This window comes from Rhinolophus sinicus, chromosome 5, assembly GCF_057876585.1.
Source record: "Rhinolophus sinicus isolate RSI-liver-muscle chromosome 5, RSI-T2T, whole genome shotgun sequence".
Classification (NCBI taxonomy): Eukaryota; Metazoa; Chordata; class Mammalia; order Chiroptera; family Rhinolophidae; genus Rhinolophus; species Rhinolophus sinicus.
The window spans coordinates 10,907,910-10,933,833 of NC_142505.1; the positions used below are offsets into that span (position 1 = coordinate 10,907,910).

The 25,924-nt window shown below is 47.2% G+C and overlaps 1 protein-coding gene and 1 long non-coding RNA gene across 4 annotated transcripts in view; one reads left to right on the plus strand and one right to left on the minus strand.

The window, feature by feature from the left end:
* Positions 1-5,746: 5,746 nt before the first annotated feature.
* The window catches only part of CCDC13 (coiled-coil domain containing 13), a 49,941-nt gene continuing 29,763 nt past the window's right edge, over positions 5,747-25,924 (plus strand). The window contains exons 1-6 of one of the 3 annotated variants that reach the window (XM_074312554.2): positions 5,747-6,092; positions 13,483-13,709; positions 15,643-15,791; positions 19,335-19,477; positions 21,088-21,177; positions 25,131-25,250. In XM_074312554.2, the coding sequence (XP_074168655.2) occupies positions 13,489-13,709; positions 15,643-15,791; positions 19,335-19,477; positions 21,088-21,177; positions 25,131-25,250 (723 nt within the window). In that variant the 5' untranslated portion in view covers positions 5,747-6,092; positions 13,483-13,488. The remainder of the gene's footprint in view (positions 6,093-13,482; positions 13,710-15,642; positions 15,792-19,334; positions 19,478-21,087; positions 21,178-25,130; positions 25,251-25,924) is intronic. The other 2 variants (XM_074312555.2, XM_019727512.3) reach the window with 2 other exon arrangements.
* LOC141567172 (uncharacterized) lies at positions 23,019-25,519 on the minus strand. Its single transcript, XR_012489608.2, has 3 exons — positions 25,185-25,519; positions 24,931-25,051; positions 23,019-24,019 (listed from the first exon to the last, which is right to left on the minus strand). It is a non-coding gene; the product is annotated as an uncharacterized LOC141567172 (long non-coding RNA).

Here is a 25,924-nt window from a genome sequence, read left to right on the forward strand (position 1 = left end):
TGATAATAATTATGTACAGTGCTTTGCTGTATATAAAAGGCCATAATACTCTTTTCTATTAGTTCCTCAAAAATTCTGAAGCACCTATTATCCTGACTTTTTCCATGAGGAAAGCTGTAATTGGTTCAAGGCCATGCAGTTGAAAAGTGACAGAGCTGGGGCACAAATGCAGAACTTGAGACCCTTGGTCACGTGGAGAGACTGCATCATGGAAGGGAAGGCAGGTACATAAAGTCATGCCTGTTTAAGAAATACCTGTCCTTCCCTTCCCTTCATGCCCGCCGCCCATACACCTGCATGCTCATCCAGGTCCCAAGTCCAGTATCATTCCCAATACACCGGCGCTACTTTATCCTCAGATTGTTTCTTATGTGAAAATCCTCAGGATTTGTTTCGGCCTTTATAAGAAAGGAGATTCCCATATGTACTAATAAATGGCCTTGACTGTTGAGGAGGTGGAAAATTAAAAACTAGAAAGTACACGAGGCATTGGGGAACATAATCAAACTGATTTTCACTGAGACCAGGTAACTTTCATCCAAGAGTTTTGAAAGGTCATGTTATGAACCAAGAGTGGGAATGAGAAATTTGGGAGGAAAATATAAAATATATTGCCAATCCATTGTGCGGAGGGCTTGGCGGAGAGCCAGAGTAGATCTCATCCATCACAGAGGTCCCTAAGAACTCAGGACTAACGAATCTTGGCAGAACATTGCGTTTTCTAATACAGTCAACATGATGAATGAGATCACCATACATACAAACACATCTTAGACAAAATAGCTCCATGGATAAAATAAGACTTCACCGTGGCCAAAATGGTGTTAAACTAAAACACAAAATGTACTGAGGGTAATCCACAAGAGGCTGGTGGCCAATAAAGAAAGCCCAAATCCATGGCGAATCAGAGAGGCAGAACTGGCAGTGTGTATCCAGTACCTTCCAGAGAGAAGGAACTTGAGCCTGGAGAAAAGGAAAAATTTTTATGTGGGGGCTCCTGACTGTGAAGAGGAATACCTAGTAAGGCTTAATTAACCCTTGGTCAAAAATATCTCTGTTTGCTCTGAATCCATGCACAATAGCTTTCTGATGACTCTTGGCTTTGAGGGTGTCTGGAAAGGGAGAGGCTCTGGCTATCAGTCACAATCCTGTAAAGTAAATGGGTGACTTAGTATTCCGGGTTCCATGTCAATCACAATACTTCAACTGGTGTAGGTCTGTAACGGGGTGCAATGCTTCTTTCCCTTGATTCTCCCCTAATTCTAGCCTGTATTTCTATAGATAACACTAATTGACCCGAGCGGTTCTGCCTGAGGCTCGAGTAACTTCTGGTCTGACCAGCTGGGAACAAGGATTTAGAGATTTTCCCACTCTTCCTTGGATCCCATCTCTTGCCGTGCCTCTTCTCCCTTCCCTGGATATATAGGATGCTGAAATTTGGGGTGCTGTTAAGATGGATTTGAGAAAACTAGAAATCTCTCTCCTGCCGCCATTCCGATAAAACCTTTCCTTATTCCAAACTCTGATCTATCAAATAATAAATATTCGATGCGCCAAACACACGGGCCTTGTGACGACAACAGGTCTAGCCCCAAGAGACACTCCTGGTACAATGACCCAATGAGATTTCGGACCTGCAAAGCTGAGGTCCATAGTGGGGAGAACCAAAAGGAGCCTGGGTGTTAAGCTGCAGCAAAGCTTACTTCCATTTTGAGGCAAAACAGCTAAATCTGTAATAATAATGACAACTGAAAAGCATTTCAGTTTACAAAGCACTTTCATGACCTGTTTGATTGTCATGGTAATAAGGGTACTATTGCTATTTTAAGAAGGTTGAGGTTTATGTCTTACATCGCAGAGGTAATACCCCAGGACTCTTACCTCTGACAGTTTATTTAATTCAATTTTGCTTCTCAGTAAGAGTAGGACCACTAACTGTTTATATTTACTTACTTGCGGGAGAGAGTATAATTTCAGTGAAGGGAAATCTATTTGGTGACCTTATCTTTTAAAAGATAAATAAGCATGAATGAAGGCCCCACTTTAAAGCTGGAGCTACGTTGAACTCCGAGAAGGACCTAATTTGGGAATCAGAAAAAAGAGCAGTTAGACCCACACAAATATGCTCAACTAATTTTTTCAACATTTCATTGTAAAATATACGTAACAAAGTTTACCATTTAACCAATTTCAGTGTACAATTCAGTGACACTAAGTACACTTACAATGCAATGCAACCATTACCTCCATCTGCCTCCAGAACCATTTCATCCTCCCAAACAGAAACTTCAGACCCTTTAAACAATCGCTCTCCATTTCCCTTCCCTACCCACGCCCCTGTCAACCTTTATTCTACTTTTTGTCTCTATGAATTTGCCTACTCTGGGTAATTAACATAAATGAAATCATACAATATGTGTCCTTCTGTGTCTGGCTTATTTCACTTAGCATAATGTACTCAAGGTTCATCCATGTTGTACAGTGTATCAGAATTTCGTCCTTTTTATGGCCCAATAATACTCCATTATATGGCTATACCACCTTTGTTTATCCATTCATCTGTTGAGGGACACGAGTTGTTTCCACCTTTTGGCTATTATGAATAATGCTGCTATGAACATTGGTGTACAAGTATTTGAGGCCCTGCTTTAATATTATATTTTGGGCATATACCCAGAAGTGAAATTGCTGGATCATATGATAATTCTATGTTTAACTTTTCGAGGAAGTGCCAAACTTTTCTACAGTGGCTGCACCATTTTACATTTCCACCAGCAATGCCTAGGGTTTTAATTTTTCCACATCCTGGCTAACACTTGTTATTATCCAGTTTTTAAATACTAGCATCCTGATGGGTATGGAGAATTATCACACTGTTGTTTTGACTTGTATTTCCTTAGTGGCTAGTGATATTCAATATCTTTTTATGTGCTTATTGACCATTTGTATATCTTCTTTGGAGAAATGTCTGTTCAAGTCCTTTGCCCATTTTTTAATTGTTTTGTTGTTGTTGTTGTTGAGTATGTTCAACTGATTTTTGACAAAGGTTCAAAAGCAATTCAATGGAGGAAGCATACCTTTCAACCAATGGTGCTGGAGTAATTGGACATCCCATAGGAAAAAACAAAAAAAACTTTGACCTAAACGTCATACAAAAATTATATCAAAGTAAATCATGAACATTAAACTCTAACACTTAAGAAAATCATAGGGGAAAATCTTTAACATCCAGGAATAGGCAAGGAATTCCTACACTTGACACCAAAAGCATGATCCATAAACAAAAGAAATTGATAAACTGGACCTAATCAAAATTTGAAAATTTCATTCTGTGAATGCCCAGGTGAAGAGAACTGAAACACAAGCTAAAGACTCGGAGAAAATATTTGAAAACCACATACCCAGCAAACGACTAGTATCTAGAATATATGAAGAATTCTCAAAACTCAACAGTTAGACATTGGGTAAAAGACATGAACAGACACTTCACCAAAAAGGATATACAGTTGGCAAATAAGCACCTGAAAAACATGTTCAATATCATTACCCATCATGCACATTAGAACCACAATGAGATGTCACTACACACCTATGAGTGGCTAAATAAAAAATAGCGAGTCACTCGTACATCACTGGTAAGAATGTAAAATGGTACAGCCACTCTACAGAACAAGTTGACAGTTTGTTAAAAAACTAAATAGATTACCATACAGCTGTACTCTTAGGTATTTATTCCAGAAAAATGAAAACTTAGGTTCACACAAAAACCTGTACATGAATGTTTACATCGGCTTGATTCGTAATAACCCCAAACTGGAAACAGCTCAGAAGTCCTTCAATGGGTGAATGGTTAAACAAACGCTGGTACGTCCATACCATGAAAAACCCCTCAGCAATAAAAAAGGAGCAAATTATTGAAACACACAACTTGGATCAATCTCCAGAGAATTATTCTGAGTAAAAAAGTCAATCCCCAAAGGTTACACATTATATTATTCCATTTACATAAAATTTTTGAAATGACAAAATTTTAGAAATGGAGAACAGATGAGCAGTTAGGGACTTGGGGGAGGGGAGGGCAAGAGAAAAGTGGGTGTGGTTATAAAAGCCCAACAAGGGGAGCAGTCGTGACAGGCATGTGCAGCTCCATGGAAAGGCCTGCCATGTCTGTTGCTGAGCCCTGACTTGGGGACAGGGGTGCTATTCAGGAAGGCTGCGCCAGCAGTTGGTTCCGTGTGAGGAGCTGATGGGCAGCTAAGGCCGGTGGATAAACAGACTCATGGTTCAGAGGAGAAACCAGGTTTGGGGTTGTCCATTGAGAATAATCAAGACCTGAGGGGCACAGGGAGGGAAGCTGAGATCCCAGCAGGTGGGGGGGGGGGGAGAAAAGGAGGCGTGAAGGGGTGGAGACACGTCTCAGCAGGCCAGAGGAGCAGGAGGAGGGCTGGGGCACCAGGGAGGGAAAAGCTAAGCGGTGCTGGTGTCAGATGCTCTGGGAAGCAAGCAAGAAGGTGGGGGGGGTGGGGGAATGAAGGAGGAGGGCCTATTGGATGGAAGTCAGGGTGTCACGGGGGACTTGGCTGAGGCAGAGCCAGTGGCAGGGCTGGGAGTAAAGCCAGGTGTGAGCAGACTGTGCAGGGAACCAAGTGAGGTGAGAAAGGTGGTTTCCTCACCTTGCCTGATTTTTGGTTCATCAGAATGGAACAAACAAAGCCACCATTTAGAGAAAAACGCCCAGTTATGTGGAGAAAACCTGAAATAGTGAGGGATGGGGTCAGGGCTCACAAAACGGAGAATTTGTTTGAAAGCTTCTTCACAATAGAGGGAGGTGGCAGGGTGGTGGCAACTCGCCACCCCAAGGAGAAGAGGGCTTGCCTGGCCCCACAGCTCTCAGCTGGCACACCACGCCCGCCTGCTTCCCCCCCAACCGGTGTGTGTCATAGTCCCAGGCCTGGGAAGTGATCCCTTAATGAGATAAAGTCTACAAGCATTATAAACATGAAAAAAAAAAAAAAAAAGCCCAACAAGGGGGATCCTTGCGATTTAAGTGTTCAGTGTCTTGACTGTGGTGGTCAAATTAAACATGTGATAAAATTGTATAGAACTAAATACACATACAAAAGTGAATACAAGCAAAACGGGGGAAATGTGAATATGATCCGTGAATTGTGTCAACATCAGTATTCTGGTGGTGATATTGTACTAGAGTTCTACAAAGTGTGTGGTGCCACATCTTCGTGCCTGTCTGTGGGCGAATGCCTCGTGAGGAAAAAGAGAAAGAAAAACAACTATGGGATATGTGAAGCTTTTCAGATTATAAAGGCCTGGATAAATACAGGAAACACTTCCTTGGATCTCGTTTCCTAGAAATTTGTCTCCCACCTGCATATAACCCTGAATACAGTAGTGACTAAAACTGGGGAGTGCCTTAAAAAAAAAAATACAGGTGTTTTCCACTATGAAAATAAACCACGTTCATTATATTTAAAATCCTCTAAAACGCAAAAATACAAACATAGCACTGCAATTCCAGCACCCCAATATAATAACTTTTAATATTTCTATGTATCCCTCCCAGTCTTGTTTCTGTGCCTAGTTTTAAAACACACAACTTTATTTATTTAGCAATTACTATTTTGTCTCCTGCTTTTTTCACTCACCATCACATGACCTTCTCCCACAATGTTTTTTACATTTTTCATAAATATTCTGAACGGCTACGTTAATTTTCGTGGTGGGATCATTGGCTTTTAAACGCCCCTGCAGGCCTGCGGAATGTGCCTCTCTGGGCAGAACGTTTGGTCCACAGAACTTTTAAAACATATGTTCCAGAAGCGGACCGCTGGACCAGCTTTAAATTCTCAGGCACAGGGGACCCCTTACCAGCCCACCGCGCCTATTTCCACACCGCCGCCCTCTGGACCACCTGAGCCTCTGTCACTTTCAGAACTCTCGGCCTCCGTAGACTCGTGATGAGTCGCGGGTGGCCTTGCTGGTTTCCTTGGTGACAGTTGCCGGGGCAGCGCGAGAAGGCGTCCGAAAGCAGTGACAGAGCTGCCGCGGCCCCAGAAAGCAGGAGCCCAGTGACCGCTGTAAGTGCGGGGAAGTGCGGAAGGGCGCGGGCTGGAGCCGGGGTGCCCGCAGCCGCCGGGGGGAAGCTGGGGCCCTGGACCGGAGCCGGAGCCGAGGCCACACGCTCGCCGGAGCGCGCTGCCACCGGCTGGATGCTCACTGCGCGCTGGGCGCAGAGCGCGGACTCGCCTGCTTTCGTTCTGTGAATCTTCACGCACAGCCTCCTCCCCTCTCCAGGCAGACACATATTGTCCGCGGGGTTAGTGAGGGGCAAAGGGTGGGTCACCTGCCCAAAGTGCTGTAGTTGGTAGGTGGCAGTCAGAAGTCCAGCTCAGGTTCGCCCTCTTCTGGTCTCTGCTACCGAGCCCTCTCGCACCACACTGAAGGGTGCAGTGGGAACTACGCCACCTGGTGCCATCTACTCCCCCCATCCTCCCGCCCCAGGGCCAGCTCCAAAGGACCAGGGACACGGACGAGAAAGTTCCCCTTAGAGCGGGACTCCTGCCCGGCGAACCAGTCATGTTCATCCCATCCCCAGCCCAAACCCAACCCTACATTGATGCTGGCCAGGCAGACAGTCGGTGAGCCTTCTCCTGCAGTGCACAGGGCACCCAGCTAGGCTTCTCTGGGCCGTGTCCTCTCCACCTCCAGGACCCCAGGTGGCTGCTGGGAATCCCAAGGGAAGCTCAGGCCTGGATGGGGCCTCAGCCCTTTCTCACTGGTCCCTGTGCACTGCCTCTGGAATCTTCCTTTCACCACAGGAAGTGGTGGCATGGTGAGTGGGTGCCACTCTCCCCATACCATGGCTCTAAGTCCTTCCTGAGCGAGAGTACCTTCCATGCAGCCTTAGCCTTAGTCTTCACTTAAAGAAAAAAAACAAAAGGTTTTATTTCTTAGAGCAGTTTTAGATTTACAGAAACACTAAAGAGAAAGTACAGTCCCCATATATTCCTCCCCCAGTCCCCCTACATTAACATCTTGCATTGGTACATTTATTGCCACTGATAATCCTATATGTTGTTATTAACTTTATAAGTCTATAGTTTACATTAGGGTCCACTTTTTGTATTGTACAATCCTATGGGTTTTGCCAAATGCATAATTTCATGTATCCACCATTAAAGTAGTATACAGAATAGTTTCACTGCCCTAAAATCCCCCCGTGCCCCACTGTTCATCCCCTCTTCTGTCTCCCCAACCCCTGCAACCACTGATTTTTAAAAAATATCTCTGTAGTTTTGCCTTTTCTAGAATGTCATATAGTTGGAATCATACAGCATATAGCAACCGTTTCAGACTGGCTTCTTCACTTAACAATATGTATTTAAGTTTCCTTTATGTTTTGTGGTGGCTTGGAGCTCATTTCTTTTCATCAATGATTAATATTCCCTTGTATGTTTGTTTAGTCACCTGCTGAGGGACATTGTGATTGCTTCTGATTTGGGGTAATTATGAATAAAGCTGCTATAAACATTTGCTCACAGATTTTTGTGTAGGCATAAGTTTTCAACTCATTTGGGTAAATATGATTGCTGAATCATGTGCTAAGACTATGTTTAGCTTTGAAAGAAATATCCAAACTCTTCCAAAATGGCTGTACCATTTTGTATTCCCACCATCAATGAATGAGAGTTCCTGTGGCTTCACATCATTGCCAGCATTTGGTGTTGTCAGTGTTTTGGATTTTAGCCAGTCTGATAGGTATGTAGGGGCATTTCATGGTTGTTTTTATTTGCAATTTCTAATGACATATGATTTTGAACTTTTCATACGCTTATCTGCCATCTGTATATCTTCTTTGGTGAGGTGTGTGTTCAGATCTCTTGCTCACTTTTTAATTGGGTTGTTTTCATATTGTCAAGTTTTAAGAGTTTTTTTGTGTAATTTGAATACAATCCTTTATCAGATACATGTTTTACAGATTTTCCTCCAGTCTGTGGCTTGTCTTTTCATTCTCTTAACAGTGTCTTTTGCAGAGCAGCACTTTTTAATTGTAATGAAATCCAACTTGTCAATTTTTTTCTTTCATGGATCATGCTTTTCCTACTATATCTAAAAACTCATTGCCAAACCCAAGATTATCTAAATTTTCTCCTATATTATTTTCCAGAAGTTTTATAGTTTTGCATTTTAGACTTAGGCTCATGATCCATTTTGAGTTATTTCTTGTGAAGGAAGTAAGGTCTGTGTCTAGATTCACTTTTTTGTATATAGATGTCCAGTTTTCCCAGCACCATTTGTTGAAAGGACTGTTCTTTCTTCATTGGATTGCCTTTGATTCTTTGTGAAAGATCAGTCAACTCTCTTTGTGTGGGTCTATTTATGGGCCCTTTATTCTGTTCTCTTAATCTATTTGTCTGTTCTTTCACAAATACCACACTGTCTTGATTACTATAGCATTATAGTAAGTCTTGAAATTCAATAGCATCAATCTTGCAACTTTGTTCTCCTTCAATATTGCATTGGCCACTCTGGGTCTTTTGCCTCTTGATATAAACTTTAGAATCAAGTTGTCGATATCCACAAAGTAACTTGGTGGGTTTTTTATTGCTATTGCACTGAATCTGTAGATCAAGTTGGGAAGAAATGACATGTTAACAATATTCAGTCTTCCTATCCATGAACTTGAATATCTATTAATTATTCTTTGACTTCTTTTGTCATAGTTTTATAGTTTTCCACATATAGATCTTGTACATATGTTGTTAGATATATAGCTAAGTAGTTCCATTTTTCGTGTGGGTGAATATAAATGGCATTGCATTTTAAATTTCAATTTCCAATTGCTCATTGCTGGCCAGTTTCTTCTGTGCTCAGCTTCAGGCTGACTGAGGTGCCTGCCTCTCTTGCAGGTATCCCCAGCCAGTCTTTCAGAGCACTTACCACCTGTCATTCTCAGTTCTGGCTCAATATGAGACTCACTTGGAAAGCTTTCATAATAGACAGATGCCCAGGCCGCAGCCCAGACCAATGAAATCCAAATCTCCACTGACTGCATGAGCCCTAGGGGCTGGGGTGGAACTGGCAGGTGTCCCGTCAGTGCACGCATGCTGTCTGTCTCCTAGAGGTTATTTCGGCCAAGGACACCCATTTCCTATGATGAGAAAGATAATAGCAAAACTGTCAGGAGTACTTATATGCCAGGCACTGTATTAGACACTTTCCATTCTTTGTCTCATTTAATCCTCACAACCACCCCGTGAAGTATATAATGATTATCATCTCATTTTACAGACGAGGAAGCTGGAGCACAGACAGTAATTTGCCCAGGAAACAGTATTTTTCCAAGAGATACCTGTTTCCCAGTGACTCCAAGAGCATGCTGGGAATAGAAAAGGAAAAAGAAGTTACTGTGTTTATTCATTTACTTTTTCATTTATTCTTTTTCTCATCTTTGAGCACCTGCTACATTCATTCAATGACAATTCTGCAAATATTAATTGAAGGCCTATTCTGGGCAAGATGCTGAGAATTAAAAAGTGACTAAGACGTAAGACCCTTGCCCTTAAGAGGCCTCTTAGTAAAAGGAATACGGATAAAGTTGTAGATAATTATAATACATTGAGGTAAGTTTAGTGATCAAGGGATGCCTGAGGGATTCTAGGCATTCACAGAGTACCTCCAGGGGAATCCTAAAGGCTAAATGGGGGTTCGTAGGAAGGAGAAGGGTGGCAGCGGGAAGCCAGGGGAGGAAGGCACCCCAGGCCGGTAGAGTGGCTGAAGCAAACCTCTGAGATGCCTCTAGGCTTGAGCCCTAACAGGGGTCACAAAACCTCACATCTGCAGGAGCTAGTGGGAAATAAAAGGCGGTGAATCCAGCAGGTGTAAGAGAGAACAGCATTTACTGCAGTGAAACAGGCAGCTGATGTGCCAGCTGCACCATCTGAGAGTGATAGGGCTGCTAGCTGAGTGGAAAGAACACCTCCTGCCCAGAGGGATGTCCCTCTGCCCAGCAGCTGCTGTCCATGTGGGACGATAGGCCCGGCATTGCCAAATCTGTGAACTTTTATGAAAGAAGATGGAAATCTGGATTTCATTGACATCTGCAGATCTTTGAGTGCTGCCAACAAATCCAAACCCTAACATAGCATCTGTGAGAGTCGAACTAAAATGTCTGTGGGATGGATGCAGCCCTGAGCCAGCCTCTGTGAGTCCCAGCAAGGTCTTGCAGAGGCAGGGCCCACTTAGATCTGGTTTTAGAAAGATACCAAGTGGCCTCAGTGTCTTTAAGCTCCTGAGATGGTTCCAGGGTGCAGAGGGGTGGGAACTGCTGCTTTGCATGCTGGTCACAGCCTTCAAGTTAATCTCCTGACTCAGAGGGATTATTAATAGCTCCCGTTTCCCTCACCAAGGTGACCCAATTTGGAAAATGAAGTATATGATCGTCCCTTCTTATAATCTGCAAAAATAGGGAATCACGGGATACATTTAGTTTTTTAAACTCTGTTAGTTACCTTTTCAAATAATAGGCTCAATAGGGTTTTCTTCAATCTCTAGATGGCTTTTCCGGTGAAATTCCTCTATATCGTGTTGGCCAACTGAGGCCCACAGTCGAAATCCAGCTCATTTCCTGTTTTTGTAATAAAGTTTTATTGGAACACAGCCACACCCACTCATTTTACCTTGTCTGTGGCTTCTTTCTGCTGCTATGGCAGAGTACAATAGTTGCAACAGAAACCCTGTGTTCCACAAAGCCTAAAGTGTTTACAGAAAAAGTACATTGGACTCAATGTTTTAAAATTGGCAAATGAGACTTTCCCTGTGAGGTGTAGGAGCAGGGTGACACCAGAACATGGCATTGTGAGGGGGAAGATAGGCTGGAAAGAGGAACTGAGGTGAAATCCCCCAAAGCCTTGATGCCTTTGGGCTTAGCTTGGCGGATAATGGGCATCTCCTGAAGCTTTTGGCGCAGGGACATGTCAGGCTCAGAGCTGTGCTCCAGAGAAAGTTGTCCGTCAGTGAATGCAGGCTAGACTGCAAGGGAAGTGGGAAGAGGGAAGAGGGAGAGAGGCAGCGAGAGGCAGTAGGCAGTAGGACGGACGAGCAGCCCTGGGGACAGAACCATCTGTCATGCCTTCACCAAATACTCATTTCGTGCCCACTACACACCAGGCCCTGGTCTAGGCACTGAAGATGCAGCAGGAACATCACACGGTGCCTGCCATTATGGGGCTGCCAGGGAGGGAGAGAAACAATCCACAAGCAAATAAATATATAACGTGTCAGGTGAAGCTAAACGCAATGGAGAAAGATAAAACAAGGTAAGGGGCATGGGGTGTGAGGGTAGGGATGCTTCCTCCAATGGAAGTCCTCTCTGATAAGGTGACACTTGAGAGACGTGAGCAAGGTGGAAGAAAAGTACATTGGACTCAATGTTTCTGGGGGAAGAGCATTGCAAGGAGAGGGAACAGCTAGGGCAAATGCCCTGCGGTGGCCATGAGCGTGATAATAAGAGTAGTATCAGTGGGAATGGAAATATGGTCACAGATTTGAAGACATTTATGGAGAATCAACAAGATTTATGACTAATTGGGTGGTGAGTGGATGGCGTGACTTGAGTTTGGTTTAAGTCATGGATGCTTAACACTGGCTACACTTTAAAAGCACGTGGGGAGGGTTTAAAAACTCCCATGTTCGTACTATTATTCCATTTATGTGGAGTTCAAAACTTGACAAATATCCAGAATGTATAAGGAGCTCAATAAGAAGACGACACAATTCTTTAAATGGGCAAAAAACACGTGACTAGACGTGTCACAAAAGAAGATACGCAAAGGTCCGGTAAGCACATGAAAAGATGCTCAATATCATTTGTCATCAGGAAAATGCAAATTAAAGCCACATTGAGCTACCACTACATACCCATGTGAAAGCCTGACGTTCAGACTGACCATACTAAGTGTTGGATGTGGAGCAACGGGACCGCTGATGCACTGTGGTGGGAATGTAAGTGGTACAGCCACTCTGGTAAACAATGAAACAGTTTCTTACAAAGCTAACATAAATTTACCACGTAATCCAGCATTTTTACTTCTAGGTATTTACCCAAGAGAAAGAAAAACATATGTTCACAAAAAGACTTTGCTATATATTCATAACAGCTTTATTCATAATAGCCAAAAATGGAAACAGCTCAGAGGTCCAATAACAGGTGAATGTATGAACAAACTCTGGTATAGCTAACCAGCAATAAAAAAGTAATGAAATACTAACCAGCAATAAAAAAGAATGAACTAGTGATGCATGTAACAACATGGATGAAGCTCTAAAAGGTAGAGCTAAGCAAAAAAAAAAAAAAAAAAAAAAAGCCTACATACTGTATGTTTCCAGTTATATGAAATTCTAGAAAAGGCAAAACTGCAGAGACCACAAGAAGATCAGAATTTGCCTGGGACTGGGGCTGGCAGGGAGATGGATTGCAAAAAGATGCAAAGCAGCTTTTGGTGTGATAGAAATGTTCTATCATGATGGTGGTGGTAGTTTCCACAGGTGTATACAGAGAGGGTGCCAAAAAAATGTATACACATTTTAAGAAAGGAAAACTATTAAAATTATAATACTCAGTATATACCGATAGCAAAAGATGAATACAAGTCAGGTTTGACTTCTGCAATTACAAGAGATGCTCAGAGTGGTTACCATCAGCGTCCAGACACTTCTGATAACGGTGAACTACTGCTTGAGCAAAGTGTCCACTTGTATACATTTTTTGGCACCCCTTGTATGTGTGTCAAAAGTCATTTGGATACAAAGATCAGTGTATTTTATTGTGTGCAAATCATACTTCAATGGAGCTGATTAAAAAGGAAATAGACAAAACTCATCTTCAATGGCAGAAGTCAGAATCGTGGTTACCTTGGGGAAGTGGCTTACGGGGAGAGAGCACGAGATAGCCTACTCAGGGACAGGAAGTACCCTACACCTTGATCTGGGGGTCACCACAGATTCTTGAGCTGTACACTCAGGATTTTTGCACTTTACTGTATGTAAATTATACCTCGGTTTAAAAGGTAATGACATCTAAGCCCCATACCTAGAAGTTGGGATTTAATTGGTCTAGGGATGTATCCAAGCACTGTTGTGTTTTAGGAGCTCAGCCAGAGTTGAGAGCCACTGTTTCAGGGACAGGAAGGGGTGAAGTCTTGAGTCCGAGTGATGGGGGAGTATTCTGATGCCATTTGCAGTCTGGTGGCACAGTCAGGACTGGGGAGGATGCTCAGCTCAGCTCTGGCTTTCAGTGGTTTTGAGGTGACGGTGGGTCTTCCAAGCTTCCACATGGACACGGGCAAAGCTAAGCAGGAAACCCCAGGGTTGGGGACTACAGACAGGGCTGACTGTGTGCTGAGCACTCTTGGGAAATGTGTGCTTTGTGGAATTTGCTTCAGCTCAGGTTTCTTTTCCCACTGCTAGGGCAAGATGGCAGCGAAGGAAGGCTCACAGGACACCTTGCGGCTCCAGTTCAAGGCCATGCAGGAGATGCAGCACAAAAGGTTACAGAAGCAGATGGAGAAACGGAAGGAGAAGGAACTGAGCCTCAAAAGCAGAGTCGAGGACCACAAAGAGCCCTTGGAGAGCTACGATGGCCTCAGCCTTCTCCAAGCCGGGGAGCAACACTTGAAAAACAGCTTTGAGCAAAGGTAATACCAAGTCTAAACTACCCCGGGAGCACTGCAGAGAGGTAGGGAGGTAGGGGAGGAATGACTGCAGACAGACGATCAAAAGGTGAGATGCAGAGGTGTTGACACAGGTTGTCATTGAAGACTCGCATCTGATGGAACGTCTGTATTCCTGGGGACGTCATTTTATATGAAATGTATTTAAAGGCCATTTAAAGTTCAATTGAAATTTTCATACTCATCAGAGTGTAGTTTATTCACTTGAATTTTCTTTTCTTAATTTTTTCTTTTTTTCTTTTTCAGTTACCATTGACATACAATATTATATCAGTTTCAGGTGTACAACATTCACTTGAATTTTCTTACGCAGTCTCTCGTGGAAAATGTGTTTGGGTTTCTGAGGAGCTGGTTGACAGACTCCGATGGTTCATAGATGATCATTGCTCCAAATCGCATCCGGGATTATTCTCCGGTGCCAGTGTCCTGACACATAATAACACGTAAACTGCCTGTCCTAAAAAAGCATTTGGGGGGTTCCTTGCTATTGTACAGCTGGTGAAAAAGTTGAACAGGGTCCAGAATCTTCTCATTTTGCTCTAAATTTGACAACATCACGCAGGTGCATGTTGCTCTATACGGCTTTTAGAAGCAGGAATCTGCATAGATACAAAATGCTCTGCTAGTCAAGTTACTAAAAAAAAAAAAAAATCACAATTTACTAAAAAAGAAAATCACAAAATCACATTGACTCTGCTAGTCAATTTACTAAAAAAAAAAAAGAAATCGCAAAGAGCTATCTCTTTGCTTCTGGTTTCATCCAGAATCTATTTTTTCCATTCTCAAATTCTACTTTGTATGGTTTCTCAATTTTCAAAATGTTCTACTAAAAAATTCTAATTGGGAAAAAAACATAAAGATTTCTCAATAATTGATAAAATTCATATGGCTCTTAAATATTACTTCAAAATTAAACCCAAACCTACTTCCAAATGACCTTTCCCCAAATCAGAGAAACTCATTGGTGGAGACTTGAGCCATTGGTGTAATAAGGACAACAACAGTAATACCTGTTACCTGATAATTACTGTTACCTGTAACCTCTATAACTTATTTATTTACTTCCTGAGCAGCTGTCTCTAGGGAGCCTGTTCTATGCAGTAACAATAGAAGTGATTGCAGGCCCATCAGTCACATGTTTCCTGTGTTCTGAAAAAAGCCTGCCAAACAACTTATACAAAGTCAACCACCTGTTCTGTCAGGCTTACCTGAATCCCAGAGACTCAACTTAAGGCTTAGACAATTCCTATGTGGTCTTCTAATATGTATATGTAATAAAGACTATACATTTCCTTCAAGTATCACTTTAGCTGCATTTCAATCTGTTCTAAATGCTTCATAATACATATTATGATTTCTTCTTAACCCATAAATAATTTATGAGTATGTTTTTTGGTTTTTTGTTGTTGTTGTTGTTCTTGTTTTAGTTCCAAACCTATGATGGGTTTGGGGTTTTGTTTTTCATTTATTTTTGCTATATTTTTAGTATTGATTTCTGATTTTAGTCAATTGGAATTTGCTAAGGTTGCCTTTGTAGCTTATGTTAATACATTTTTTATGCATGTTCCATGGATACTTAAAAGGAATATGAATTCTTTGAGTGTAGGTTTTATCTCTCTCTGTTGAATCCATAGCAAACCATGTTATGGAAAACGTCTTTTACCTTTTCCGTGTGTGTGTATGTGTGTGTGCGTGTGTGTGTGCTGAAGCACTGTTTTTGAGAACATTGTGTTAAAATCTGCTCATGTAGCTTCCCTTAATTTCTATTTCCTATTTTGTCCAGACCCGTTCTTATCCCCACTTAGTGCGCAAGTCGGTACAACAAAACCTGGGCCCTGGAGGGCAGACCCCTGCCCACTGATCCCTGTGAAGAGTCATGACTGCCTTTGCCTTGCAGGTTGCTTGAAGATGAGATTGAACAGCTTCGCGACCAGCTCAGGGAAACAGTGGACGAGAACGGGCGATTGTATAAGCTGCTGAAGGAAAGGGACTTTGAAATCAAGCACCTCAAAAAGGAAATAGAAGAGAACAGATTTGCCTTCACAGGTAGCTCCCCCATTGTTGTGGCCATCCCTGCCCTGAACTCCAGGTGCCCTGAGGTCCAGGGCCAGCTGCCAGGGAGCCTCCCTGGCAGGGCAAACAGCAAGTTCCACAGGGCAGGTACCCAGGAGAGGGTGCCAAAGGTCAGATGTGGTCAAGCAGTCCAGAGTCCTGGAAATGAGAGAGAGGACAGAGGAAGAGAGCAGGCCAAGGAGACCCGCACACCAGGAAGTGGGAGCCCACGAGCAGCAGGCAGGCATTCAGTCAGTGCTGGTGACTCAGCGGGGACACTCATGACAGGGGTTCTCTGTGATGCTCACTGCACGTTCAGTGGGCCAGCAAGGTCCGTTTCATCTTGGTGCTCTGGCTCTGATGTTGCAGCGTGGATGTGAAAAGCCCCAGTAGACTCAGGCATTTACTCTATGGCACTTGCTATTGCTGCTCCAGAAAGGTGGGTGAGACAGGGAAGTGAGCTGTTCCCAGGGAGTTTCCTAGGACGCGTGGTGTCTAGAGTGGACTGTGGCTCTGTTTGTGGAGACCTTGGCCCCATGGGTCTGATGGGGACCTTGGCTTTGTGAATTTAAGGATGACCTTTGCCCTGTAGGTGTGGGCTGGGTGTGGGCTCTGCGGTTATGACTAGACCTTGGCCCTGCAGACCTTAGCTTCTGCTCCATGGACACCTGTTGAGCAATTCCTAAGTGGCTGACTAATAAAAGGTCACCAACCACAGAGAGCAACAGGCCTCACCCGACATCTGCCAGAATATCCCTCCCCGTCTTTGATCTTAAATGCCTTGAAGGGTGGGTACACCCAGAGGACCAGTGTGGAATTTATAAGCAAGGGAATTTGGCATCCTGAAGGCCTTTGGTCGCCTATTGTGTGTCCCTCCGTTTGTTTTTAGGCTTTTCTGTCTAAAACAAAAACACCCTGAAAAGAAGACTGTGTTGTGAGGAACAGAAACACGCTTAACCTGGCTCAGGGTTCAGATGTGAAGGGGCAACTCGCCCTTTTGCAAGGCTGTAGAGAAGCTGATTTTGCTTCATGGTGAGGGCAGGAGGTCCTCCCCTCACCAGGAGACCTGGGGCTAGTCCCTCTTGCCCAGCCTGCTCCGAGCCCCTCCCTCCCTCCCTCCCTCCCTCCCTCCCTCCCTCCATCCCTCCATCCCTCCCTCCCTCTCTCCCCACTTGTTCCATCTCGTCTGATTGCCAGCCCCAGCTCTCCCTTAAATCCCCCTCCTCTTAAATCCAGTCCTCACTCTGAAGTCACCATTTCTGATTTCCAACTTCAAGTTCTAAAGAGAAAAGCCTGACTGGCCCAGTTCGTGTTTTTAAACCAGGCCACAGTGACAGGCTGCTGGTGGCTGACAGGCTGGTTCTCCTTTGGCAGGATTTTTAGTAATTGCTATCGTTGAGTGGTTTTTTTAAAACTATATTTCTTTGTACTATTTTTTAGTGATTACTTGAATGATTATGAAATACACACTTAACTGTTCACAGTCTTCTTAGAATTAGTATTTTATCCCTTCAAGTGAAACGAAGAAACTTTATCACCATGTAGTTAGTTCTGTTTACCACCCTCCAATTGCAGCTTTTATATGTATTATTTCCTGTATATTGAAAAATCCCATCAAACAACGTTAGCATATTTGCTTTCAAGCGTTATATATATTTTAAAGACCTGAAGGAGACAAAAATAGTCTGTATTTACTCAAATACTTAGCATTTCTGTGCTTGTCCATTCACTGTTGCCCCCATTATCATGGGGTGACAGCTCAGGAGTGGGGCCTGCCTGTAAGCAGGGCTGGGAGAGGATAGGAAAAAAAACACAGATTTTCCTCATTCTCCCTGAGCTGTCCTTCCTGCCTTTTGGACTAGAGAGGGCTTCTCTTAGGCGTCTTTCGATGTCTAGCTCTAGGGTTTTCACTGTCTTGGAGTTCTGGGAGGAAGAAATAACCCAGAGACCTCACCGCTGGACCATTCGTACTTGGTTTCCTTCCCATGTCCTGAGCCCTTTCTCCTCACGTGTCCTCATCCCCCCCGGCTGACAGGGTTTGGTTACCAAGGGCAGCTACTCCCAGTTGCCCTGCTCAGTGCCTGGCTCAGGCCAGCAGCACAAGCCTGGAAACCATCAAGCAGCTTCGCTCACCTTCCACCAATTGTCGCCCACAGTCTGAGGTGCGTCCCCGTCTAAAATGTAGTCCTGAGAAGGTGTGTCTGCCACTTACCCACTGCTGGACTGTCAGAAGCATCCAGGGAGCTTCCAGACCATCTGACCAAAACTGCTGTTGCACACAGACAGGGAAACTGCCCTCCAGAGAGGGAAAGGGACCGGGGAGGCTACCCAGCCAGTTCCCAGAGCCGGCCTTCTGCACGGCCCCACAGCACGCATTCTCCCTCATTTACGCCCCTCCAGCCACCCCTTCTTTCTTTGGCCTCCTGCCCTTGCTCACTGCCTTCCACCTTCTCCTCAGACACTCCAAGCACTTCCCTGCGTCTGGGCCTTTGTACTGGCTGTTCCCTCCGCTCTTCCTAGTTGAGAACACTCTTCTTCATGGCTGACGCCGTTCGTTCAGGTCTGTCCACACATGACCTCCTCAGAGAGGCTTTCCTGACCACTCCATCTAAAATAGCATCAGCCCACCCCTCTCATCTCCTCGCCCAGCTTCGGTTTATTTCCTAGCACTTATTCCTCCCAGGTGTTAGAATACATATTTATGTGTTTGGTTTTCATTATCTGTCTCCCCTGCTAGAATGTAAACTCCATAAGTCTTTGTTATTCACCATTGAATCCCTAACACTCAGAGTGTTCATCACAATACATATTTACTAAATAGACACATGCATTTGTATGATTAGGTGTTATCAGAAAATTCTGTGTAAGAAACAACAGTTTGATCTCAGCAGCATTCAGCAATAAGCGTTGATGTCACTCAAACGTCTGGGGGTTCGTTGGCGATCGGCTGATCTAGGCCAGGCTTAGCCGGGGTGGTTCAGCTTTGTCCCATGTGTGTCTCTTCCTCTTCCTGGGACCAGCCAGCTAGCCTGGGTGTGTTCTTCTTGTGGAGACAGCGTAAGCGAAAAGTGCTTGTCAAGCCCCTACCTGCACCTTATCAAACATCCCATTGACCAGCACCAGTCATTGGCTGAGCCCAGAGTCAGGCAGGCCGCAAGGGGTCCAGGGGGTACGCCCTTCTCACTGGAGGGCACAGCAAAGTTACAGAGCACAGGGTGTGGAAGTGTGACCCTGTGACCGAGGAGGGCGTGAAGAATTGCACAGTACGCTTACCTCCCATAGAATTAAAACTCTGCTTCCTGATTTTATTTATCATTTTCTGAGAACACACTGACTCTCTTGTGGCTGCATTTCCACTCGCCGGAGCTGGGTTTGGGGGCGCCTAGGTGTGTGGTGACTCCGGAGCCTCTGCCCCTCCACGAGTGTTCATGCCAAGCAGCTTGGGCTTCTCAAAGCCCGGTGTCGTTGGTCCTGGGGCGTGGGTTCAGTGTGTGGGCCTGTGTTTTTCACTGACCACGCCATTTTCCTTCATTTTAGGGACAGCTGGTGTGGCCGGGGATGCGATTGCCACCAAAATCGTCGAGCTGTCCAAAAAGAACCGGGTGCTGATGGCAGAGTCAGAGGGTGCGAAAACCAGAGTGAAGCAGCAGAGCAAACACATCCAGGAGCTGGAGCGGGAAGTGAGGGGCCTTGGTCATTCCTGCCTCTGGAGGGGACTCCCCACTCCCTGGGCCACTCCTCCAGGGAGGGAGCCACACTTAGATGCTTTGGGTCCTTCTGAAGGGCTTGTGGGTCAGTGTCTGCAATGAGTTCCTGAGTCTTTGTCACATCCTGAGAGGGGAATGTGTGTCAGGAAGCCAGGGGGGCACAGGTGATGGAAAGGCAGGCTGGCGTAGTGGTTAGGGCACAGACCTGGAGCCTGCCTGCCTGCCTGCGAATCTCAGCTCCATCCCTGACTGACGTTGTGACTTTGAGAAAATTATAAATGCCCTGTGCCTCAGTTTCCTCCATCTGTCACGTGGCAGTAATGAGAGGACTCACTGACCGTCAGGTTTTCTGAGGATTAAATGACTTAACGTTGTGGATACTTTGTACTGGGCTGAGCATGTAATAGGCACTGGATCAATGTTTGTTAAATACATTAAGAGGGATCCTTGCTCGTGTGGAGCTAGAGCCAGGAGCATTCCACCAGTCGGTCTCACGTTTGGCCGTCTTCCTCTTCCTGCTGCTCCCTGCCCTCCCACAGCTAGTCACAAATCCCTCCAGTGAGCGAGGGCACAGCCCAAGCAGTTCACGCTCCCTTAGGAGCTCGAATGGAATCCATGAACCAGAGAGAAGCCACGCAGCTTCTCCTTATGTGCCTGAAGGAGCCGGGGCCCAAAGAGGTTAAGGGGCTTCTCAAGTCCCACAGTACGAGGTGGTACGGGGTCTCCGGTCTCATTCTGTGCTCTCCCAAATCCTCCTCAGTCATTGTACCTGGCGTGGAATTAGAGTTCCTTTATTCTATGACAACCATCTCGGGCTCTCTGTGCCAAGCCCTGGGGAGACTGTGGGGAGCAAAATCGGCCTGGTCCCTGCCCTCCTGGAAGACAGACCAGTACCCAGGGCATCTTAGAGGAGGGAGCACACACACTGGGTCCCTGGAGGATGAGAAGGGCCAGACTCAGAGAGGTGGGGGAGGGGCCTCTGTGCAGAGGGCCCAGCAGGGACGAAGGCCCCAAGGGGAAGAAAGCCTGAAAGGAGACCAGTGTGGCCAACAGTAGAACAAGACGAGGTCAGAGAGGTGGGAGGGTGGTTCATGCCCGGCCTCGTCAGACAGGATGTGGTGTTTGTGGGAAGAACAATGGAGAAACCAATAAAGGGTCGGCTAGCTGGCTGTCTGTATCTGTGGTGATCTTCGCCACCAGGCCATGAGCCCAGGTAGCAGGTTTCTCGTGTCTCCTCATCTGTAACATGAAGTCCATAATTCCTTGACCCTCCCCTCCCAGCCTGTCTCTAGAACTCCAGGATGCAGACCATGGCTACAGTGTTATTATTTACGCTGTTAGTGAATCCTAGGGCTGCCCTACTATGCGACCGGGGAGTGGGGCCGACCATCCATTAAACCCTCTCCTGTCGCAGAGCAATTTGTAAAGGAGCGTGCGTGCTTTGACTGGTGATCCTACCCTGAGCTGAGAGAAAGGCAGCCACCGAGAGCGGTAACCACACACCCAGCGGCACCAGAGAGCTTCACTCAGGCACCACAACTGCTGAGCAGATTAAATATTAAGTGTGAGGTTTGCTTTTTCAGCTGCAGACGGTCCTAGCCAGGCTGCCAGCCAAGGGGGCCACTGACGCAGGAGCCAAGCCGCCGAGGGCCCAGACGGGAGACAGAGCCTTGGTATGAATGCTCTTCTGTGCTGGAGAGTCACTGAGGCGGCCGCAGCCTGGCCTCCCCTCTTCCATGGGAGTGTAGGTGCCTGTGTTGGGGGTCCACCTCCACCCCGCTGCGGACCCAGGGTCACCATCACAGCATCCGCAGAGCAGCCATCAGGGAGCCGTAACCACGCCAGGAATACCCCCAGTGGAGGCCAGTGAGAGTCTAACTCTGAGGACCAGTCCTCAGGGAGGGAGGTCAGGGAGTCCTGGGAACCCTGGAACCCTAGAATTTCAGGACCAGCAGGGAAGGCCTGGTCCAAGTGGCCGCCCACTCCGAGCCCAGCTATAAAGGATCTCCTTTACCGCGTCCTCACTGGGGAGACACCGGCCTCTACCTTACCCCTGGGACAGGGAGCTCACTGCCACGCAACGGAGCCCTGCCATTTGGTGGGGGGGCAACTCATGTTGTGAGAGGTCTTCCCTTTGTGGAGCTCCAAGTCTACAGACTGAAAATGACTACTGGGAATGGGGGCTGGTTTCCAAGATTCCGTTTTACTAAGCTGGTGAGCAATCGCTGAAACCCAGGATGCAGGAATTGCAGCTCCGTGAAAGGAGGCCGCCTGGCCCAGTGGGCTACCAGGGAGGGGCATGGGGCCCAAGCTAGACAACAACTAGCATCAGAGCCTCAAGAACATCCCAGGAGGCCTCCCCAGGGCTTGCCTTGGGAAGCCAGACCAGTGGGTGACCCAGGGGTCCCAGTCTCAGGACTCCTAGTTCAGTGCTCCTTTTGCTGCCCCACCTCCCCTGTTGCCTGCAGCTCAGGTTCAAGCTGGGTCATGCCTGTCCTAAGGAGAGAGAATTCAGCCCTCAGTGTGCAGTGATGCGTCCCTCGGGTTCCAGGGGTGGATATGTCTCCTGAACGCTAGTCTTGTGTAAACCTGTCTCACTGCTGGGGAGGCAATAGAGGGACTCCCCCCTCAGCAGGAGCTGGACTGAGTGTTCAGGGCCTTTCCTGGGTCCGAGGGACACTGCTCAGCTGCCCCTGGTTTATCCAGAGCATGGAGCACCTCTAGTCCCTGACTGGAGCGGTCCTGGATGGGAAACTGCTTGTCCAGTCACTTGTTGAGCCCGACGGGATTTTCTGAGCCCTGTGACACAGAGAAGCAGACAAGGCCTCTGTCTACAGGGGAGTCCAAGAGAGGAGATGAGTGGCCGTACCGAAGGAAGGAGGGGGACAGAGCCTTCAGAGAGAGGCCCGGGCTCTGAGGTCACCGAGGGAGCACACCCTCACAGAGGCAGCTAGGAGGTGGGATGGGGAGGGGTTCCGAGGTGGGCCTTGATGGAGAAGGGGGGGAGGGGCTGGGGGAGAGGGCCTTCCAGCAGGAACAGCGCAAGCCAAGGCTCAGAGGCCAGGAAGCAGTCACTACTCCTATTTCGTTTGCTAGCTGGGTGTCAGCTGGATAATGTTTGCCTACAGCCCAGGGCCCCTGAGGTGGAAAAGGGGAACGTAAGCCAAAAACAGCTGGCGTGGGGTCACCCATGGAGGGAGGCCTGGAATGGCACCTGGAGTGGGAGCTCCAACTTCCTGCTGTGGCTGCAGGGAGGCTGGCAGTTTTCTGATGGAAGAGTGGGTGATGGGCTCCCAGTCCCCGTTCATCAGCGCCACATGCCTTCCCAGGCATCTTCTGATGAGCGAGAACAAAGGCGACGTTTGCCCTGTCAGGCTGTTCAGGTGGCCCCAGCCACACTCCAAAGGCCTGCAGGCTTAGACCACATGCTGGCCCCAGAGCCCCAGAGCTCACTCCACAGTGGCGCTGCCCTCCCTCCACAAGGGGCCGCAGGAGGCAGTGGTGTGAGTGACGCTGGCATTGTCTGCTCCCCCATGGGCTGTGTTTTGCTTATTCCCTCAAAGAAAACAGCCCATACCCAAGCCCCCCACGAAGCCTATGGAATTTCACTCTGGGCAGAAACAGCTCTGAAATGGCAGGGAGGTAGAGTTGGCCCAGCTGCCTGAGGGGAGGAGCAGAGGGGGTGATGGCTGCTCCTGCACGTGGGCCCAGCCCTGACCAGAACACCATCTGGCCCTCAGCCCCCTTTGCCAGCTGCCCATCCAAGCCAGGCTAGCCCCTCCCTCACCCCCACAATGCCCTCTGTCAGAATCAGCCCCAGACAGCTTCCTTTGCCTGTGTTATCCAATCAATACTCACGGGAACCGGAGGCTGGTGTTATATACCCCCATTTTACAGATGAGGAAATGAGGCTTGGAGAGGGGTGTCAAAGCCTGAGTTCTAGATCCAGGTCCCATCTGTGTGCTCTTCCCAGTGTCTGAGCAGGGTCACAGCAGGCATGCGGGAGGCCAGCGTGCTCACAGCTCCCGCCCCACCACCGGCAGGGCCAGTGGGGCTCATGGCACCAGAGAGCTGACAGGCAGGGGTGTTGCTTCCCACCCCAGGGCAGATTCAGAGCGGCACAGTCGCAGGGGAGAGGACACTACCCAACAGCAATGAGAGGAATGGCAGGCAGCCAGGCGGGGGAAGGACACACAAAATCATGGGTTAAAACAAAAGATGCATTTGGGTTTTATGTAAGTTCCCGTTTTGCAAATTCTGTTCACCTTAGTTATTTTATTTAGCCTCACGGTGCTGTTGAGAGGAAGCAGGACAGGGAAATGTTATACCCACTCCATAGACGAAGAAACCAGACGAGGCCAGGCTTTCTGGACCATGTGTCCAGGTGCAGTTTCCTTGACCTGCGGTTTTTGGTGGCGCTTCCCAGAGCCTTTGGGGTCCATGGGACTTCCCAGACCCAGTTTACTTGGATCTGTCTTTCACGCTGGCATTCGCAGTAGATTTAGTTTGCGCCTGCTAAGGAAAGATCAGAAAGCCACCGTCGTCCCCACCCTGCTTGCAGAAGTCCAGCACACCTGGCCAGTTGGGGCAGGAGCAGACAGTCTCGGCATCACTGCTGATGGACGCTCAGCCCACCAGCCAACGTTTCTGCTGCCCATGCCACCGCTCAGCAACAGCTCAAACTGGGAGAACCAGCCAGGGCAGGGGAAGGAGCAGGCTTCTACTCCCACTGCTGTCACCCCAACCAACTGTGTGCCTGGGGACCCGTTACTTCCCCTCTCTGGGCCTCATTTTCATCACTTATGGAAGGGGTTTCAAGTGGGCTGAGCTTTGAGTCCTTTTCATGCCAAACTTCTGAGTCTCAGGAACTTCTATTGAAGACAGAGAAATGGGCAGCACATTTGAGAAAAATTTACATCCAAGTAGTTTAAAACAAACATAACTAAAGAAAATAAAAAGACATTGCTACGTGTTACAGCAGGCAGAGTATCCTGGTTGCTGCAGTTCTTCTAGCCACAGAAATGGAGCATTTGAGGATTAAGCAGGGTCCCTATTTCTGTTGAGTGAGCTCATTGTCAGGAAAGGGAGCCCAAGGCCCAGGCTGATGATTCCAGGAGAGGGAGGGCCCGAGTTAGGCTGCTCATGACCTTCCTGCCGAGCTGGAGGTAACCTTCTATGACAGAACTAGTTCCTTCTTTATTCTGAGTGAAGATGGATCAGTCGTGACCTCAGCCTCTGAGCACAGCAGAGAATGTCCAACCCCAGGGAGTGTCTGGAAGGTGTGGAGGCCTCCCCTCTGTGGTCACCACCTGACTCCATGTGTGTCTGTGTCGGAGCAAAGGGCTCAGCCCCCAGAGTCAGGCTGCCCGCATTCACATCCACGCTCCCCCTTTCCCAACCAGGTACCCCGAGCCAAGGGGTCTTACCCTCCACCAGCCTCTGCTTTGCATCTTTAAGGGGCTGACAATAGCACGTCCCTTCACAGGGTCTGGGAGGATTAAGTGTACTGCTCCTTCCTAAGCGAGCACTTAGCACAGCACCTTGCACCTGCTGGGAGAAATGGGGGCTGTGGTTGTCATTACTATTCAGGCAACAAGTAACTGCTCTCCCTCCTGTCTCCCCCAAGCCACTGGAGACCCCAGAGGTGAAGGTCTTGCAGGACAGGCTGGCGGCCACGAACCTCAAGATGAGTGACCTCCGCAACCAGATCCAGTCTGTGAAGCAGGAGCTCCGCGTGGCCCAGAAGGTATTTCAGAGCCAGGCTTCGAGTCATCTTGTCTGGCTGGGGCTGACCTTGGGAGGGGGCAGGACAGGGACAATGGGTTCCATTCAGGACCCGTGAGCATCACACTACTTGCTCGGGGTCAGGCTGCAGATCCAATAACTTCCTTCCACTGCCCTTGAGACAGACCCATTTGGTGAGCGGGGTTGCTGGTGGCCCAGGGACCCTGCATACATGCCCTTTCGTGCCCGCCCCACCATGGACCAAGGAGGACAGTGCCGTCCACCCAGGGAGAGTCCTTTAAACCTTCCTTGTGCTATGTGCACCATGGTAGATCCGGGGTCCTTCCTTCATAAGCCACCTTGGGCTTGGAGGCCTGCCAAGACCTGCCTCCTGCCCTCTGCTGCCCATAATATTAGAAAATGAATCGGTTGTTTGTGTATTAAAGGCCCCTTTCAAAGAAAAATACTCAGACTTGGGATGCAGGCCCAGCTAGTTCATTAGTTACTTTTATTTGCACAGTGAATTCTCTGGCGTTTGTCTTCCCTGCTGGAACGACTCTGGCCAGCCAAGATTTCCAAAACAGTGTTCTATTGTGGAAACAAGCTCCAGCGACTTGGTACGCTAGATCAGGTTTCCGTGACAGGCTTCACAGAGACCCAGGGCACAAGCTGAGCATGTTGTTTCCATCTCAAAGC